Source organism: Passer montanus, unplaced genomic scaffold (assembly GCF_014805655.1).
Source record: "Passer montanus isolate IOZ18808 unplaced genomic scaffold, ASM1480565v1 scaffold160, whole genome shotgun sequence".
NCBI lineage: Eukaryota > Metazoa > Chordata > Aves > Passeriformes > Passeridae > Passer > Passer montanus.
The window spans coordinates 765,648-784,663 of NW_024363161.1; the positions used below are offsets into that span (position 1 = coordinate 765,648).

A 19,016-nucleotide genomic window follows, 5' to 3' on the forward strand; every position below is an offset into this window, starting at 1 on the left:
GGGCGTTTTTACCTGATTTTTAAGATGTGCAGCTCCAAGGGGGTGCATCAGAATCCCAGAGTCCCGGGATGGGTTGGAATCATCTGGAAGCTCATCCCATTCCATTGGAAACCTGTATTCCTGGGCTGCTCCAAGCCCCATCCTGGAGCATTCCCAGGGAAGCAGAACCCTTGGAATGCTGCTCCCAAATCCCAGAAAAGCCCCGAAGCCACAAACCAAGGAAACCACGGCCATTCCTATGGGATTTATTTCCACGCTTCCCCTGTTTTCCTTTCCTCGGGAAGCCGAGTGGGCTCGGCTCCCAAATCCAGGGGATTTCAGTATGGAAGATCCTCAAATTCCCAGTTGGGAACAGAAGTGGATATTGCAGCCGGAGCCGCTTTTTCGGGAGCTGCTCCCGCTCTTCCCGGCATTCCCAATATATACAGATTCCTTCTTTTTACAGGTAATAATTTACAGCCTATTTATAATCCAGGGATTTCTATCTCTAGGGATTACCCACACACACACACACACACACGCAGGGAAACCGGGCAAACCCCGCCGCTCCCAGCTCCAGATCCGCTGGATCTGGGGGAGAATCCCGCGCTTTTTCCCAGTTTTCTTCCTCGCAGCGGCTCAAGCGCCCAGGGCGGCGCCGCTCCCGGGAATTCGGGGGACTCCTGAGGTAGGAAATTCGGGAATTCCAGGCGGGCTCAGAGCGCCAGCGGGAGCTGCCAGATGAGCAGGGAGCTGTCGGCGGCTCCGGAGCGGCGCGCGGATTCCGCCCGGAAATCCCGGTACCCGCGGCCTCCGGACACGATGGCCACGGAGGAGATTTCCTTGCGGGAAGAATCCCGGGAGCAGGGCCGGCTCCGCACCCACACGTCGGGATCGTCGGCCAGCTCGTAGATGGATCCATCCTCCTCGGCGTGTCCCGGCGTTCCCGGCGTTCCCGGTGCCGCTTCCCGCACGGAGAGCAGCTGCCCGGGCAGGTGGGCCGTGGAGCGCAGCCGGTATTGTAACAAAATCCCTTTTTTCCGCATTTCCCGCGGCTGGAGCCCCTCCGGATCCGGGGATTTCTCCTCCTCGGCCTCGTCGGGCTCGTCCTGCTCGGCCCGGAGGGCGTCGGGGGCCAAAGTGCTCAGAGCCAGCGCCAGGAACTGCACGGGGCCGGCGTGGCCGTTCAGGGACACCATCCCCTTCCCTGGAAAACAGCGGGATCGGCTGGGAACGGGAACGAAACAGCGGGATGGGAATGGGAACAGCGGGATCGGCTGGGAACGGGAACGAAACAGCGGGATGGGAATGGGAACAGCGGGATTGGGCTGGGAATGGGAACAGAAACAGCAGGATCAGGATGGGAATGAGACTGGGAATGGGCTGGGAATAGGAAAAGTGGAATTGGGATGGGAGTGAGCTGGGAATAAGCTGGGAGTTGTTGGGAATAGGCTGTGAATGGAACCAATGGGATTGGGATGGGAACAAGCTGGGAAGGGGCTGGGAATGGCACTGTTTTTGGGGAATGGCATTATTTTTTGGGAATGGCGCTGTTTTCTGGGAATGGGCGCCGTTTTTTAGGAATGGCGCTGTTTTTTGCGAACAACACCACTTTTGGAAACAATGCCCTTTTTTGGTAACAATGCTGTTTTTTGGGAACAGCACTGTTTTTTGGAGACAATGCCGTTTTTAGGAATAGCACTGGTTTTTGGGAATGGCGCTGTTTTTTGGGAATGGCGCTGTTTTTTGGGAATGGCGCTGTTTTTTGGGAATGGCGCTGTTTTTTGGGAATGGCGCTGTTTTTTGGGAATGGCGCTGTTTTTTGGGAATGGCGCTGTTTTTTGGGAATGGCAAACCCCGCCGCTCCCAGCTCCAGATCCGCTGGATCTGGGGGAGAATCCCGCGTTTTTTCCCAGTTTTCTTCCTCGCAGCGGCTCAAGCGCCCAGGGCGGCGCCGCTCCCGGGAATTCGGGGGACTCCTGAGGTAGGAAATTCGGGAATTCCAGGCGGGCTCAGAGCGCCAGCGGGAGCTGCCAGATGAGCAGGGAGCTGTCGGCGGCTCCGGAGCGGCGCGCGGATTCCGCCCGGAAATCCCGGTACCCGCGGCCTCCGGACACGATGGCCACGGAGGAGATTTCCTTGCGGGAAGAATCCCGGGAGCAGGGCCGGCTCCGCACCCACACGTCGGGATCGTCGGCCAGCTCGTAGATGGATCCATCCTCCTCGGCGTGTCCCGGCGTTCCCGGCGTTCCCGGTGCCGCTTCCCGCACGGAGAGCAGCTGCCCGGGCAGGTGGGCCGTGGAGCGCAGCCGGTATTGTAACAAAATCCCTTTTTTCCGCATTTCCCGCGGCTGGAGCCCCTCCGGATCCGGGGATTTCTCCTCCTCGGCCTCGTCGGGCTCGTCCTGCTCGGCCCGGAGGGCGTCGGGGGCCAAAGTGCTCAGAGCCAGCGCCAGGAACTGCACGGGGCCGGCGTGGCCGTTCAGGGACACCATCCCCTTCCCTGGAAAACAGCGGGATCGGCTGGGAACGGGAACAAAACAGCGGGATGGGAATGGGAACAGCGGGATGGGAATGGGAACAGCGGGATTGGGCTGGGAATGGGAACGGGAACAGCGGGATGGGAATGGAAACAGCGGGATGGGAACGGAAACAGCGGGATTGGGCTGGGAATGGAACAGAAACAGCGGGATTGGGCTGGGAATGGGAACAGAAACAGCAGGATCAGGATGGGAATGAGACTGGGAATGGGCTGGGAATAGGAAAAGTGGAATTGGGATGGGAGTGAGCTGGGAATAAGCTGGGAGTTGTTGGGAATAGGCTGTGAATGGAACCAATGGGATTGGGATGGGAACAAGCTGGGAAGGGGCTGGGAATGGCACTGTTTTTGGGGAATGGCATTATTTTTTGGGAATGGCGCTGTTTTCTGGGAATGGGCGCCGTTTTTTAGGAATGGCACTGTTTTTTGCGAACAACACCACTTTTGGAAACAATGCCCTTTTTTGGTAACAATGCTGTTTTTTGGGAACAGCACTGTTTTTTGGAGACAATGCCGTTTTTAGGAATAGCACTGGTTTTTGGGAATGGCGCTGTTTTTTGGGAATGGCGCTGTTTTTTGGGAATGGCGCTGTTTTTTGGGAATGGCGCTGTTTTTTGGGAATGGCGCTGTTTTTTGGGAATGGCGCTGTTTTTTGGGAATGGCGCTGTTTTTTGGGAATGGCGCTGTTTTTTGGGAATGGCGCTGTTTTTTGGGAATGGCGCTGTTTTTTGGGAATGGCGCTGTTTTTTGGGAATGGCGCTGTTTTTTGGGAATGGCGCTGTTTTTTGGGAATGGCGCTGTTTTTTGGGAATGGCGCTGTTTTTTGGGAATGGCGCTGTTTTTTGGGAATGGCGCTGTTTTTTGGGAATGGCGCTGTTTTTTGGGAATGGCGCTGTTTTTTGGGAATGGCGCTGTTTTTTGGGAATGGCCCCGGTGCCGCTTCCCGCACGGAGAGCAGCTGCCCGGGCAGGTGGGCCGTGGAGCGCAGCCGGTATTGTAACAAAATCCCTTTTTTCCGCATTTCCCGCGGCTGGAGCCCCTCCGGATCCGGGGATTTCTCCTCCTCGGCCTCGTCGGGCTCGTCCTGCTCGGTCCGGAGGGCGTCGGGGGCCAAAGTGCTCAGAGCCAGCGCCAGGAACTGCACGGGGCCGGCGTGGCCGTTCAGGGACACCATCCCCTTCCCTGGAAAACAGCGGGATCGGCTGGGAACGGGAACAAAACAGCGGGATGGGAATGGGAACAGCGGGATGGGAATGGGAACAGCGGGATTGGGCTGGGAATGGGAACGGGAACAGCGGGATGGGAATGGAAACAGCGGGATGGGAACGGAAACAGCGGGATTGGGCTGGGAATGGAACAGAAACAGCGGGATTGGGCTGGGAATGGGAACAGAAACAGCAGGATCAGGATGGGAATGAGACTGGGAATGGGCTGGGAATAGGAAAAGTGGAATTGGGATGGGAGTGAGCTGGGAATAAGCTGGGAGTTGTTGGGAATAGGCTGTGAATGGAACCAATGGGATTGGGATGGGAACAAGCTGGGAAGGGGCTGGGAATGGCACTGTTTTTGGGGAATGGCATTATTTTTTGGGAATGGCGCTGTTTTCTGGGAATGGGCGCCGTTTTTTAGGAATGGCGCTGTTTTTTGCGAACAACACCACTTTTGGAAACAATGCCCTTTTTTGGTAACAATGCTGTTTTTTGGGAACAGCACTGTTTTTTGGAGACAATGCCGTTTTTAGGAATAGCACTGGTTTTTGGGAATGGCGCTGTTTTTTGGGAATGGCACTGGTTTTTGGGAATGGCGCTGTTTTTTGGGAATGGCGCTGTTTTTTGGGAATGGTGCTGTTTTTTGGGAATGGTGCCGTTTCTCCGGGATTGGTGCTGTTTCTCCAGGAACGTCGCCACTTTCCCGGGAAGGCTGCGGGGCTCACCGGTGATTTTCGGGATGCCCTCCAGGCGCGGCACGGGCAGCAGGACGATGATTCCCAGATCCGTCCCCACCCAGAGCGAGCCCTGGCACAGCAGGAGGCTGGTGACGCGCACGAGCTTCTGCCCTGCAGTGGGAAAAGCCAGGAAAAGCCAGGATCAGGGAGAATCCCACAGCCCAGCCAGCCATGGATTCCATAGGGATCGGCCTCGGGAAGATCCCGGCAGATCCACACCCAGAGGGGAGCACTGGGAACAGAAGGGAATTAAAAGAGGAAAAAGAAGAAGTGGGAGAAAAGCGAGATTCCAACAGGAAGTGAGGATTTTATGGGAAGGAGTTAGCGGGAGTTGGGAAAGCAACAAAGCCAGGGAAAGAGGTAATCCAGGGAAAGATTAACTCAGGGAAAGAGAGAAATCCAGGGAAAGGTTAACTCAGGGAAAGAGAGAAATCCAGGGAAAGATGAATCTAAGGGCAGTGATCAATCCCGGGAAATCGGTAAATCCATGGCGCTGTGGCTCTTGAAGGAGCTGCCACATTCCAGAGGGTTTGGGAGCAGGACTTCAAACGGATTTAATCCCAACGCTCCTGCCCAGGAATGCAGGGATGGGAGGGATATCAGGATATGCCCAGAAAGAGGGAAAAGGGGAAAAAACAGGGAATTACACAAGTCTGGTGCTCGGAACTAATGAAGGGATTACGGAGCTGTGGAGAGGGAATGAGGCTGGGATAACCCAGAGAGAGAGAGTGGGAATGAGGCTGGATAACCTGGAGTGGGAATGGGAATGAGGCTGGATAACCCAGAGTGGGACAGGGATGGGGAATGCAGACAGGATCACAGAACAAATCTGGGATCCAGGGAAGGGATCATGGGACAAAGTCGGGATCCAGGGATGGGATCATGGGACAAAGTCGGGATCCAGGGATAGGATCATGGGACACAATTCCTGCCCAGCTCCATCCCTGCCCTATTCCTTGGGAAAGCCATGCAGGGATGGGGAATGCAGACGGGATCACGGAACAAATCTGGGATCCAGGGAAGGGATCAGGACACGGAGTCAGGATCCAGGGATGGGATCATGGGACACAATTCCTGCCCAGCTCCATCCCTGCCCTATTCCTTGGGAAAGCCATGGATCCTGGTGGCACCCCCTGGGGTGCCCCATTCCCTGATTCTCCTTGGATCCATTAATTAATCCCCTACATTAGCTGTTAATGAGGATCCCACTGGGCAGCAGGAAGGTCCCATTCCCTAATTCCCTATGGATTCATAAATGAACTCCCACCCCTCATTAGTGCTGACTGGGGTCTCACCGGGCAGCAGGGTGGTCCCATTTCTGGATTCCTCATGGATCCATTAATTAATGACCCTAATCAATCATTAATTGCCCACTGGGCAGCAGCAGGGTGGTCCCATTCCCTGATTCCCCCTGGATCACTAATTAACGCCTCTAATTAATGGTTAATTGCTCACCGGGCAGCAGCAGGGTGGTCCTGGTGGCCACGTTGATCTCCTGGAGGTGCTCCTGGGTCTCCGTGTGGAACAGGCGGATGGAGGAGCCCTCGGCAAAGGCCATCCAGACCCCGCTGCCCGCCCGCACCATCAGCGTCACCGCTGCCGCGGGCTCCGGGTGCGCCTCGAAACAGTGCTGGGGGATTCCCGACATTCCCGGGATTACCGACATTCCCAACATTCCCAAAACTCCCAGAATTCCTGCTCTGGGAGCACAGAGCTCTACCAGGAATTCAGCTCCCAGCCCTCCCCACCAGAACCCAGCCCCACTCCAAGCCCCTTCCAGGGCATTTTCCCATTCCCATTCCTGTTCCTGTTCCCATTCCCACTCCCATTCTTCTTCCTCTTCTTGTTCCATTCCCATTCCTGTTCCTGTTCCCACTCCTATTCCCATTCTCATTCTCATTCCTGTACCTGTTCCCAATCCCATTCCTGTTCCCACTCCCATTCCTATTTCCATTCCCATTCTCCTTCCCATTCCCATTCCCATTCCCATTCCCATTCCCATTCCCACTCCCATTCTTCTTCCTCTTCTTGTTCCATTCCCATTCCTGATCCCATTCCCGTTTCTGTTCCTGCTCCTATTCCCATTCTCATTCTCATTCCTATACCCATTCTCGATCCCATTCCTGTTCCCATTCCCATTCTTCTTCCTCTTCCTGCTCCTGTTCCCATTCCTGTTCCTGTTCCCATTGGCATTCTTCTTCCTCTTCTTGTTCCATTCCCATTCCCATTCCTGATCCCATTCCTGTTCCTGGGCTATTCCCACTCCTATTCCCATTCCCATTCTCATTCCTGTACCCATTCCCAATCCCATTCCCATTCCTATTTCCATTCCCATTCTTCTTCCTTTTCCCTTTCCCCTTCCCATTCCCACTCCCACTCCCACCCCTATCCCCGTTCCCGCTGTTCCCGCTGTTCCCGTACCTGGCTCTGCAGCTCGGGAGTCCCCAGGACGCTGACGAGGTTCTGGGAGCTGGCCCAGAGCGACTCCTCCAGCGCCAGCAGCGCCCGCACGGGGCCCGGCCCCACCCGGACCACCCGCACCGAGCCCGCGTCCCACAGACCCTCTGGAACGGGATCACCGGGAATGGGGTCAGGAATGGGGTCAGGAATGGGGTCAGGGAATGGCCCTGGCCCCACCCGGACCACCCGCACGGAGCCCGCGTCCCACAGACCCTCTGGAACGGGATCACCGGGAATGGGGTCAGGAATGGGGTCAGGGAATGGCCCCGGCCCCACCCGCACCATCCGCACCGAGCCCACATCCCATAAACCCTCTGGGAACCGCATCACTGGGAATGGGGTCAGGAATGGGGTCAGGGAATGGCCCCGGCCCCACCCAGACCACCCGCACCGAGCCCACATCCCACAAACCCTCTGGGAACCGCATCACTGGGAATGGGGTCAGGAATGGGGTAACAGGGAACAGGAAAACATGGAATGGGAAAACATGGAACAGGATAATGGCAACAGAATAACAGGGAATGGGATCACGGAATGGGATAACAGGGAATGGAATATCAGGAAACAGGGAATGGGATAACAGGAAATGGGATAATGGGGATTGGGTACAAGGGAACGGGATAAAAGGAAAAACACAGAACACTCAGCACACATGGAACAGGGTAACGGAAAACAGGGAATGCTGAGCACACGTGGAATGGGATACCAGGGAAAACAGGGAATGCTGAGCACACGTGGAATGGGATATCACACATGGAATGGGATATCATGGAAAACAGGGAATGCTGAGCACACGTGGAGTGGGATATCACACATAGAATGGGATATAATGGAAAACAGGGAATGCTGAGCACACGTGGAATGGGATACCAGGGAAAACAGGGAATGCTGAGCACACGTGGAATGGGATATCACGGAAAAGGGAAAACAGGGAACTTGGCACAGCCAGGAAGCTCCGGGTGCAGCTGAGCTCCCCCAGGAGTCACCAGGAGGGTCATTCCCACTTCCCAACATTCCCAAAATTCCCTTTTCCCACGGCACTGGAGCGGGCAGGAGTGGCTACCTCCACCCTGAGGGCTCCTTGGAAAAGCCCAAATTCCCTTTTTTTAACGGATTTGCTCCGGAAGGGCCATTCCAGGCCAATCCTGAGGATCCGGGAGCAGCTGGATCGGGATGAATCCAAGGCCAGAGGCTCTGATCCATCGGCACTTTTCCTCTTTTAATTCCCAATCCTTATTTTTGTATCCAAACCCTCAGATCCCAGGAATTCGGAGCCTTTGGATGCTCCAAGCCCTTCTCCCAGCATATCCCAGTTTCCAGGGAAAAAGAGCAATTCCAGGGAAGCTCATTCTTCCAAAAAAATCGGGATGAGATTAAGAAGTCCCCCCCGTGGCTGCTGTTTAATCAATTAAAATTAATTAAATCCCTTTAATTGGCTCCCAGCGTTGCCATCACTTGGGAGAGGGGATGGGCACGATCCCAAAAATCCCAGTTTAGGGGGATTCAGTGGCTCAGGACTGAGCCAGGTGCTGCTTCCTGCAGCTTTTCCTGGAGAAAACCCAGAATTGTGTCCGAAAATTCCGCCGGATTCCCGGCTCTCCCCACCCCCCTAGCGATGAGAACAGGGAATTTCCCAACGCAGGAATTCCTGCAGGACAGTCGCAGCAGGATGGGACCTCAGCCTGAGCCAAATCCCAGGAAAACGACCCCAAAACCCAGGGAAAAAAGGGAATTTTCCACCTTAGGGGCGTTGGGGGGAATGCCATTTCCAGCCCCAACACCGGGAATTTTGGGAAGGCAAAAATTCCCATTCCTTGTGATCCCACCCTGGACCTTGCAGCAGCCCCTCTCCAGGACCATTTCCCCAAGGTTTTCCCCCAAAATGAGTTTCTTTGGATCCACCATGGGAAAATTGGGTTTTCCTTATCTGGGGCTGCCAAGGGAAGTTTTCCACCTGAGGGGCGTTGGGGGGAATGCCATTTCCAGCCCCAACACCGGGAATTTTGGGAAGGCAAAAATTCCCATTCCTTGTGATCCCACCCTGGACCTTGCAGCAGCCCCTCTCCAGGACCATTTCCCCAAGGTTTTCCCCCAAAATGAGTTTCTTTGGATGGGAAAATTGGATTTTCCTTATCTGGGGCTGCCAAGGGAAGGGGAAAATATTGGGAAAACAAAGGAAAAATAAGGATTTATCCAAAATGGGAAATCCTCAATGGGATTTATCCAGAGAGGACATCCTAAATGGGAATTTATCCCAATCCCAACAGGATATCCCAAATACAGATCCTAAATATGGATTCATCCCAATGAGATATCCTAAAGGGGGATTTATCCTAAACACAGATTTATCCCAATCCCGATGGGATACCTTAAATGGGGATTCATCCTAAATGGGGATTTATCCTAAATGGGGATTTATCATGATGGGATATCCTGAGTGAGGATTTATCCCAATCCCAACAGGATATCCCAAATACAGATCCTAAAGATGGATTCATCCCAATGAGATATCCTAAAGGGGGATTTATCCTAAACACAGATTTATCCCAATCCCGATGGGATACCTTAAATGGGGATTCATCCTAAATGGGGATTCATCCTAAATGGGGATTTATCTTAATGGGATATCCTAAATATTGATCCCAAATATGGATTCATCCCAATGGGATATCCTAAATGGGGATTTATCCTGATGAGATATCCTGAATGAGGATTTATCCCAATCCCAACAGGATATCCTAAATATGGACCCTAAATATGGATTCAAACCAATGGGATATCCTAAAGGGGGATTTATCCTAAACAGGGATTTATCCCAATTCCAATAGGATATCCCAAATATCGATGCTAAATATGGATCCGTCCTGATGAGATATCCTAAATGGGGATTTTTCCTAAATGGGGATTTATCCTAAATGGGGATTCATCCCAATCCCAATGGGATATCCTAAAGGGGTATTTATCTTAAAGGGGGATTTATCCTAAATGGGGATCCATCTCAATCCCGTTTTTCCTAAATGGGGATTTATCCTAAAGGGGGATTCATCCCAATCCCAAAGGGATATCCTAAAGGGGTATTTATCTTAAAGGGGGATTTATCCTAAATGGGGACATCCCAATCCCAATGGGATATCCTAAAGGGGTATTTATCTTAAAGGGGGATTTATCCTAAATGGGGATCCATCTCAATCCCAATGGGATATCCTAAACAGGGATTCATCCCAATCCATGTGGGATATCCTAAAGGGGGATTTATCCTAAAGGGGCATTTATCCCAATCCTGATGGGATATCCCAAACACAGATCCATCCCAATCCTGACGAGATACCCCAAACAGGGACCCACCCCAATCCCAATGGGATTTCTTAAGCAGGGATTCATCCCAATCCCTGTCGGTTATCCTAAAGGGGGATTTATCCCAATCCTGACGGGATAACCCAAACACGGATCCATCCCAATCCTGACGGGATTCATCCCAATCCCTGTCGGTTATCCTAAAGGGCATTTATCCCAATCCCAATGGGATAACCCAAACACGGATCCATCCCAATCCTGACGGGATTCATCCCAATCCCTGTGGGTTATCCTAAAGGGGCATTTATCCCAATCCCAACGGATAACCCAAACACGGATCCATCCCAATCCTGACGGGATTCATCCCAATCCCTGTGGGTTATCCTAAAGGGGCATTTATCCCAATCCCAACGGGATAACCCAAACACGGATCCATCCCAATCCTGACGGGATTCATCCCAATCCCTGTGGGTTATCCTAAAGGGCATTTATCCCAATCCCAACGGGATTTCCCCAACAGGGCTCCACCCCAGTCCCTGTGGGGTTTCTCCCTCCCGCGGGCGCCGGGCGCTCACCGTGGTTGCGGGGGAAGGCGGCCACGCTGCCGTCCTGCAGCCCGGCCAGCAGGAACGCGGGGCTGTTCCGCAGGCACAGCACGGGCACCGCGCCCGGCACGCGGCAGCGCTGCAGCACCGGCGTCCCCGCCGCCACCGCCCCGAACACCAGCAGGCTGCGGGACAGGGGAGCGCGGCAGCGGGGTCAGCGTCGGCCCCGGAGCGCGGGGAGAGAGCGGGATCGGGATTGGGATCGGGATCACAGCATGGGGAGGGAACGGGATTGGCACTGGGATCGGGATCGGAGCATGGGGGAGAACCCGGGATCGGCATTGGGATCAGGATCGGAGCATGGGGAGAGAACCCGGGATCGGCATTGGGATTGGGATCGGCCCTGGAGCGCGGGGAGAGAATGGGATTGGCATTGGGACTGGGATCAGAGCGCGAGGAGAGAACGGGATCGGCATTGGGATTGGGATCACAGCATGGGGCGAGAACGGGATTGGCACTGGGATTAGGATCGGAGCACGGGGAGAGAATGGGATCGGCATTGGGATCGGGATCGGAGCACAGGGAGAGAAACCAGGATCGGGATTGGGATTGGGATCGGAGCGCGGGGAGAGAACGGGATCGGCATTGGGATTGGGATCACAGCATGGGGAGGGAATGGGATTGGCACTGGGATCGGGATCGGAGCGTGGGGGAGAACCCGGGATCGGGATTGGGATTGGGATCGGAGTGCAGGGAGAGAACAGGATCGGCGTTGGGATTGGCCCCAGAGCGTGGGGAGAGAACCCGGGATCGGCACTGGGATCGGCCCCAGAGCACCGGGAGGGAATGAGATCGGGATTATTTGGATCAGCCCTGGAACCCAGGGAGAGAACCCAGGATCGGCATTGGGATTGGCCCCAGAGCGTGGGGAGAGAACGGGATCGGCACTGGGATCAGGATCAGCCCCGGAGCACAGGGAGAGAACCCAGGATTGGCACTGGGATCAGCCCCAGAGCATGGGAAGAGAACCCGGGATCGGGTTCTGACATTGGGATTGGCCCTGCAGCTCCAGGAGACAGTGGGATCAGGGCTGGGATTCGAGATCAGTCCTGCAGCGTGAGCAGGGAGCAGGATTGGGATCAGCCCTGGAGTGCACGGAGAGAGTGGGGTCAGGGCTGGGATTTGGGATCGCGATTGGCCCCGCAGCACCAGGAGAGAGTGGGATCGGGATCAAGACTGGCCCCGTAGCATGGGGGAGAGAATGGGATCAGGATCGGGATCAGCCCCCGAGTGCGGGGAGAGAGCAGGATCAGGATTGGGATCGGCCCTGGAGCGTGGGCAGGAAGCAGGGCCGGGATCGGGATCGGCCCTGCAGCGTGGGGAGGGAGCGGGGTGGGAGATGGGATCTGGGATAGGGGCTGGGATTCGGGATGGGAGCTGGGATTCGGGATGGGAGGTGGGATCTGGGATGGGAGCTGGGATTCGGGATCGGAGCTGGGATCCCAGACAGGGTCTGGGATTCGGGATTGGAGCTGGGATTCGGGATTGGAAATGAGATCTGGGATGGGAGCTGGGATTTGGGGTCGGACCTGGGATTCGGGATGGGAGCTGGGATTCAGGATGGGAGCTGGGATTCGGGATTGGAGCCGGGATTCAGGATGGAAGCTGGGATCCAGGACAGGGGCTGGGATCCAGGACATGGGCTGGGATTCGGGATGGGAGCTGGGATTCGGGATTGGAGCTGGGATTCAGGATGGAAGCTGGGATTTGGAATGGCAGCTGGGATCCAGGACAGGGGCTGGGATCCGGGATGGGAGCTGGGATCTGGGATGGGAGCTGGGATCTGGGATGGAAGCTGGGATCTGGGATCTCACCTCCCGTCCTGCAGCCCCAGGCACACTGCGGGGTGGGGGGCGTTGGCGGTCGGGTCCGGGGCCGTTCCCTGCTCCGCGGGATCCTCGGGATGCGGCTCCGGGATGAATTCCATGCACAGCACCGGGGCCGGCACCGGGAAGGATTTGACGGTTCGGGGCACGGAGCGGTTCAGGGAGAAGATCTCCACCTGCCCCCCTGCCCCCTCCTGCCCCCCTCCCACCTGCGGGAAAGTGGGAAAAGTGGGAATCAGCATCCCGGGATTTGGGATTCTAGCCATCCCAAATCCCAAATAATCCCAAACCCCGGGATCCACTGGGGTTGTGCCCACCCAGAGATCTCCACCTGACCCCCTGCCCCCTCCTGCCCCCCTCCCACCTGCGGGAAAGTGGGAAAAGTGGGAATCAGCATCCCGGGATTTGGGATTCTAGCCATCCCAAATCCCAAATAATCCCAAACCCCGGGATCCACTGGGGTTGTGCCCACCCAGAGATCTCCACCTGACCCCCTGCCCCCCTCCCACCTGCAGGGCAGGAAAACCAGGAAAGAGCATTCTGGGATTCCAGCCAGAGCCACCCCAAATCCCAGGATCTGTTATCCCCAATCCCAAACCCCATATCCCAAACCCCCAAATCCCAAATAACCCCAAATCCCAGGATCTGTTATCCCCAATCCCAAACCCCATATCCCAAATCCCAAATAACCCCAAATCCCAAATCCTGGCATCTGTTATCCCAAACTCCAAACCCCAAATAACCCCAAACCCCAAATCACCCCAGATGGCCCCAAATCGCGCCAACCCCGTGGTCTGGGCTCTGCTCACCCACAGGAAGCCCTGGGGCAGGGAGGTGCTGACAGCTGAGAACCCCAGGAGCGAGGAATGGACGGGATTGTGGACGGCAGCTCCGAGCTGTGGGAACCAAAATACTGGGATTGGGACCCAGCCCGGCTGCAATTCCCCAATTTCCCCCTTGGAATGCCCCAATCCCTGCCTCTTCCAGCCCCTCCAGCGTGGGATCTGTGCTTTTCCACCCCAAAATTACAGATATGAAGGGACAGGGGATGGAGAACCCAAATCATCCCGAGCAGGGAGGGGATCAGTCAGAGCCCAAAATTTGGGATCTGGCTGCCATTCCAAATTTTCCCCCTTAGATTGCATCAATTCCTTTTCCAGCCCCTCCACTGTGGGATTTGTGCTTTTCCACCCCAAAATCATGGATATGAAGGGAAAGGGGATGGAGAACCCAAATCATCCCAAACTTGCAGGGGATCAGTGGGAACCCCAAAAGTTGGGATCCAGCTGCCATTCCCAACTTTGCCCCTTGGAATGCCCCAATCCCTGCCTTTTCCAGCCCCTCCACTGTGGGATTTCTGCTTTTCCACCCCAAAATCACCAATATGAAGGGACAGGGGATGGAAAACCTAAATCATCCCCAAGCAAGGAGGGGATCAGTCAGAACCCCAAAATTTGGGATCTGGCTGCTATTCCCAAATTCTCCCCTTCAATTTCATCAATCCCTGGCTTTTCCAGCCCCTCCACTGTGGGATTTGTGCTTTTCTGCCCCAAAATCATGGATATGAAGGGAAAGGGGATGGAGAACCCAAACCACCCCAAGCAGGAAGAATGTCAATACATTCCCCAAAATTTGGGATCCAGCTGCCATTCCCAACCTTCCCCCTTAGATTCCATCAATCCCTGCCTTTTCCAGCCCCTCCACTGGGGGATTTCTGCCTTTCCTCCCAAAAATGCTGCACCAGAGGGGAAGGGGATGGAGAACCCAAATTATCCCAAGCAGGCAGCATGGCAGGCAGATCCCAAAATTTGGGATCCAGCTGCTATTCCAAACTTTCCAGGCTGGACTGCCCCAATTCCTGCCTTTTCCATCCCCTCCAGGGTGGGATTTGTGCCCTTCCCAGCTGGATCCGAGGGTTTTCCAATCCCTCAGGAATGGGATTTTTGCCTTTCCTGCCCGGATCCGAGGGTTTTCCAGTCCCTCAGGAATGGGATTTATGCCTTTCCCAGCTGGATCCGAGGGTTTTCCAGTCCCTCAGGAATGGGATTTGTGCCTTTCCTGCCCGGATCCGAGGGTTTTCCAGTCCCTCAGGAATGGGATTTGTGCCTTTCCCGTCGGATCCAGGGTTTTTCCAGCTCTCACCTGCAGGTCCAAGGCTTTGGAGGAGAAGGCTGGAATGTGGCAGGAGAGGATGGGGCACCAGAAGGGAGCTCGGCTCTTCCTGTCCTCGTCGGGGCAGAGCCAGCCCGGCTGGTTCTCGTCCCCTGTGGAAAACCAGGAGCACTGGGATCACCCCCACCCCAAACTCCTCCCCTGGGATCCATCCCCACCCCAATCCACCATTTCCATGGATTTGGGATGCGCCTCATCCCCTTCACAGAATTATTGGTGTGCAGGGGGGAAAAAATCCCCAAAAAAACAAATTTAGGGGAAAAAAATTCCATCGTAAGGCGTTCCCTGACATCAGGCTGGGATGGGGTTGGGGTTCTGGCTCGTGGATATGGGATTATCCAACCTCAGAAAGTCCCCAAACCTTCTCCAAAATCTTCCCAACCTCCCAGATCTTCTCCCAGATCTCCCCAACCTTTTCCAAAACCTCCCAGACCTTCTCCAAAAACTTCCAAAACCTTCTCCCAAACATCACAAACCTCCTCCAGAACCTCCCCAACCTTCTCAAAAAGTTCCCAAACCCTTCCCAGGACCTCCCAAACCTTCTGCAAAAAAAACCCCAAACCTTTCCCAAAGCCTCCCCAATCTTGCCCAGAACCTCCCCAAACCTCCAGCAGTTTCCAAAAACCTCCCCAACGTTGTCCAAAGCACCCCAAAATTTCCCCAGTACACTCAAACCTCCCAAACCTTTCCCAAAAACCTCTCCAACCTTCTCAGAACCTTCCCAAAACCTTCTCCAGAACCTCCCCAACATTCCCCAAACTTCCCTAAAACCTCCCCAAACCTCCAGAACCTCCCCAACATCGCCCAAACTTTTCCAAACCTTCTTCAGAAACCTTCCAAACGTTCTCCCCAAAACCTCCCCAACCTTCTCAGAAAATTCCCAAACCTTCTCCACAAGCTTCCCCAAAGCGTCCCAAACCCTCTCCAGGACCTCCCCGCCCTCCTCCATCCCCTGGCTCCCGGTTTTTGCCCCTTTCCCGCTCCGGGATTCCCGGGCAGAGCAGGACTCACGCAGGCCGATCTTGGCCAGGTGCAGCCGGTTCACCCAGGAGATCTTGCTCAGGGGGCTGGGGGTGATGAACACCACCATGACGCTGATGGGGCGCCCAGACCTGCGGGACACGGCGGCCTTCAGCCTCATCCTCATCATCCTCGTCATTGTTATCTTCATCCCCATCATCCTCATCCCCATCATCCTCATCCCCATCATCTTCATCCTCATCATCTTCATCCTTACCCCCATCATACTCCTCTTCAACATGGTTATCCTCATCCCCATCACCCTCATCATCTTCATCCTGCCCCATCATCCTCCTCATCATTGTTATCCTCATCCTCTTCTCCTCATCATCATCTTCATCCTCATCATTATGCTCCATCTTCTCTTCATCATCATCTTCATCCTCATCATTATGCTCATCCCCATCATCATGCTCCTCATCTTTATCCTCATCTCCATCATCCTCCTCATCATCATATTCATTCTCCCCCATCATCCTCCTCATCATGGTTATCCTCATCCCTATCATCCTCCTCCTCTTCCTCATTCTCATCATCATAATCTTCATCCTGCTCTTCATCCTCCTCATCATCCTCATCCCTATCATCCTCCTCCTCTTCCTCATTCTCATCATCATAATCTTCATCCTGCTCTTCATCCTCCTCATCATCCTCCTCCTTCTCCTCTTCCTTCTCCTCATCCTTCCCATCTTTTTCCTCACCCTCATCCTCTTTCTCATCCTCCTCTTCTTCTTCATCTTCCTCCTCCTCATCCCCATCTTCCTCCTCCTCCTCCTCCTCCTCCTCCTCCTCCGGCGCGGGGCCCGCGCCCGGCCAGGCCCGGCCCGCCCCAGGCCGCCATGCAGGGCCCAGCACGGAGCACAAAACCCGCACCCCAAAGCCCACGCGGAACCCCCGCTCCGGCCGGCACCTCACCCCTTCCCTCTTCCCCCCTTCCCGCAGCTATCCCCGGCCAAGAGAAGCCGCCCATGTCGCTCCGACAAACCCCCGGCTCCGCGCAGCGTGCGAGAGCGGCGACGGAGGGACAGGATCACCCCAGATCCCATCCATGGGAGCCAGGATCAGCGCAGATCCATCCATGGGAGCCAGGATCAGCCCAGATCCCATCCATGGGAGCCAGGATCAGCGCAGATCCCATCCATGGGAGCCAGGACCAGCCCAGCTCCGGCCGGCGGTTCCCGGGCCGGCGGCGGTGCCGGGCGCGGGCGGTACCTGGTAGGTGCCGTGCAGGGTGCTGACGAGCAGCGTGATCTGCTCCACCACCGCCAGGTCCTTCTGCAGGTCCTGCAGCTCCTGGAAGAGCCGTGGGGGGCCCAGGTAGACCTTATCTTTCAGTGAAAAAACGGGATTTCAGGCGCATGGAGCGCCACGGGATCCACCAGGTTGGAGAAGATCCAAGAAGGAGCCCAGCCCATGACCCAACACCACCAGGGACAGCCCCGAGTGCCACAGCCACTCTTCCTCAAACATCTCCATGGATGGTGACTCCCAGAGGGGTGAAATCCCCCAGGTCCAGCCCAGGGAGATTCTCCTGCTGGGAATGAGGCTGGACCTCTGCATCTGCAACTCCACACCTCCCAGAGCAGTGAATTCCCCTAAACCCCCCAAATCCCAGCCCACCAAGGTCATCCCACCAGGAATGAGGCCCTGACCATCTCCCAGAATGGTGAAATCCCCTAAAATCCCCCCAAATCCCAGCCCAGGGAGGTTTTCCTGCCAGGAATTCATCTGGAGCACCACATCTCCGACTCCACCACCTCCCAGAATGGTGAAATCCCCTAAAATCAGACCTCTGCATCTGCAACTCCACCACACCTCCCAGAGCAGTGAAATCCCCTAAACCCCTCAAATCCCAGCCCACCAAGGTCATCCCACCAGGAATGAGGCCCTGACCATCTCCCAGAATGGTGAAATCCCCTAAAATCCCCCCAAATCCCAGCCCAGGGAGGTTTTCCTGCCAGGAATTCATCTGGAGCACCACATCTCCGACTCCACCACCTCCCAGAATGGTGAAATCCCCTAAAATCACCCCAAATCCCAGCCCAGGGAGGTTCTCCCACCAGGAACGAGGCCCCGAGTGCTGCACTGGTGACTCTACCACCCCTCAGAGAGGTGAAATCCCCTAAAACCCCCCAAATCCCAGCCCAGGGAGGTTCTCCTGATAGGAACTCGGCTGGAGTGCCACATCTCCAACTCCACCACCCCTCAGAGGGGTGAAATCCTCTAAAACCCCCCAAATCCAGCCCAGGAAGGTTCTCCCACCAGGAATGAGGCCCTGAGTGCAGCACTGGTGACTCCACCACCCCTCAGAGGGGTGAAATCCTCTAAAGCCCCCCAAATCCAGCCCAGGAAGGTTCTCCCACCAGGAATCAGGCCCCAGGTGCAGCACTGGTGACTCCACCACCCCTCAGAGCAGTGAAATCCCCTAAAACGCCCCAAATCTCCTAAAACCCCCCAAATCCCAGCCCAGGGAGGCTCTCCCACCAGGAACCAGGCCCCAGGTGCAGCACTGGTGACTCCACCACCCCTCAGAGGGGTGAAATCCCCTAAAACCCCCCAAATCCCAGCCCAGGGAGGCTCTCCCACCAGGAATGAGGCCCCGGGTGCTGCACTGGTGACTCCACCACCCCTCAGAGGGGTGAAATCCCCTAAAACCCCCCAAATCCCAGCCCAGGGAGGTTCTCCCACCAGGAATGAGGCCCCAGGTGCAGCACTGGTGACTCCACCACCCCTCAGAGCACTGAAATCCCCTAAAACCCCCCAAATCCCCTAAACCCCCCAAATCCCAGCCCAGGGAGGTTCTCCCACCAGGAATGAGGCCCCAGGTGCAGCACTGGTGACTCCACCACCCCTCAGAGCACTGAAATCCCCTAAAACCCCCCAAATCCCCTAAAACCCCCCAAATCCCAGCCCCGGGTGGTTCTCCTGATAGGAACTGGGCTGGAGTGCCACATCTCCGACTCCACCACCCCTCAGAGGGGTGAAATCCCCTAAACCCCCCAAATCCCCCAAAACCCTCAAATCCCCTAAAACCCCCAAATCCCAGCCCACGGAGCTTCTCCTGATAGGAACTATTTCCCAAAATAGGGCTGGAGTGCCAAATCTCTGACTCCACCACCCCTCAGAGCAGTGAAATCCTCTAAAACTCCCCAAATCCCCTAAAACCCCCCAAATCC

General features: G+C 55.5%; 1 protein-coding gene across 1 annotated transcript; it reads right to left on the bottom strand.

The window, feature by feature from the left end:
• Nucleotides 1-227: 227 nt before the first annotated feature.
• LOC120499429 (rho guanine nucleotide exchange factor 10-like protein) lies at nt 228-16,418 on the bottom strand. The gene is made up of 11 exons (XM_039703161.1): nt 16,069-16,418; nt 15,832-15,932; nt 14,791-14,912; nt 13,458-13,544; nt 12,637-12,857; nt 10,793-10,947; nt 6,885-7,027; nt 5,919-6,093; nt 4,452-4,574; nt 3,523-3,700; nt 228-1,008 (listed from the first exon to the last, which is right to left on the bottom strand). Exons 1-11 carry the CDS (start codon nt 16,416-16,418, stop codon nt 696-698), a joined length of 1,968 nt encoding a protein of 655 aa, XP_039559095.1. The 3' UTR covers nt 228-695.
• Nucleotides 16,419-19,016: the final 2,598 nt, after the last annotated feature.

Excerpts from the sequence above, each read along its gene's own strand:
- LOC120499429 (XM_039703161.1), bottom strand. The coding sequence starts at position 16,418 with ATGAGGATGATGAGGAGGATGAAGAGCAGGATGAAGATTATGATGATG. Across the intron at positions 15,933-16,068 it reads GATAACCATGTTGAAGAGGA|GTCTGGGCGCCCCATCAGCG; the intron begins GTATGATGGGGG and ends CGTGTCCCGCAG. Across the intron at positions 1,009-3,522 it reads GAAATGCGGAAAAAAGGGAT|TTTGTTACAATACCGGCTGC; the intron begins TTTGTTACAATA and ends GAAAAAAGGGAT.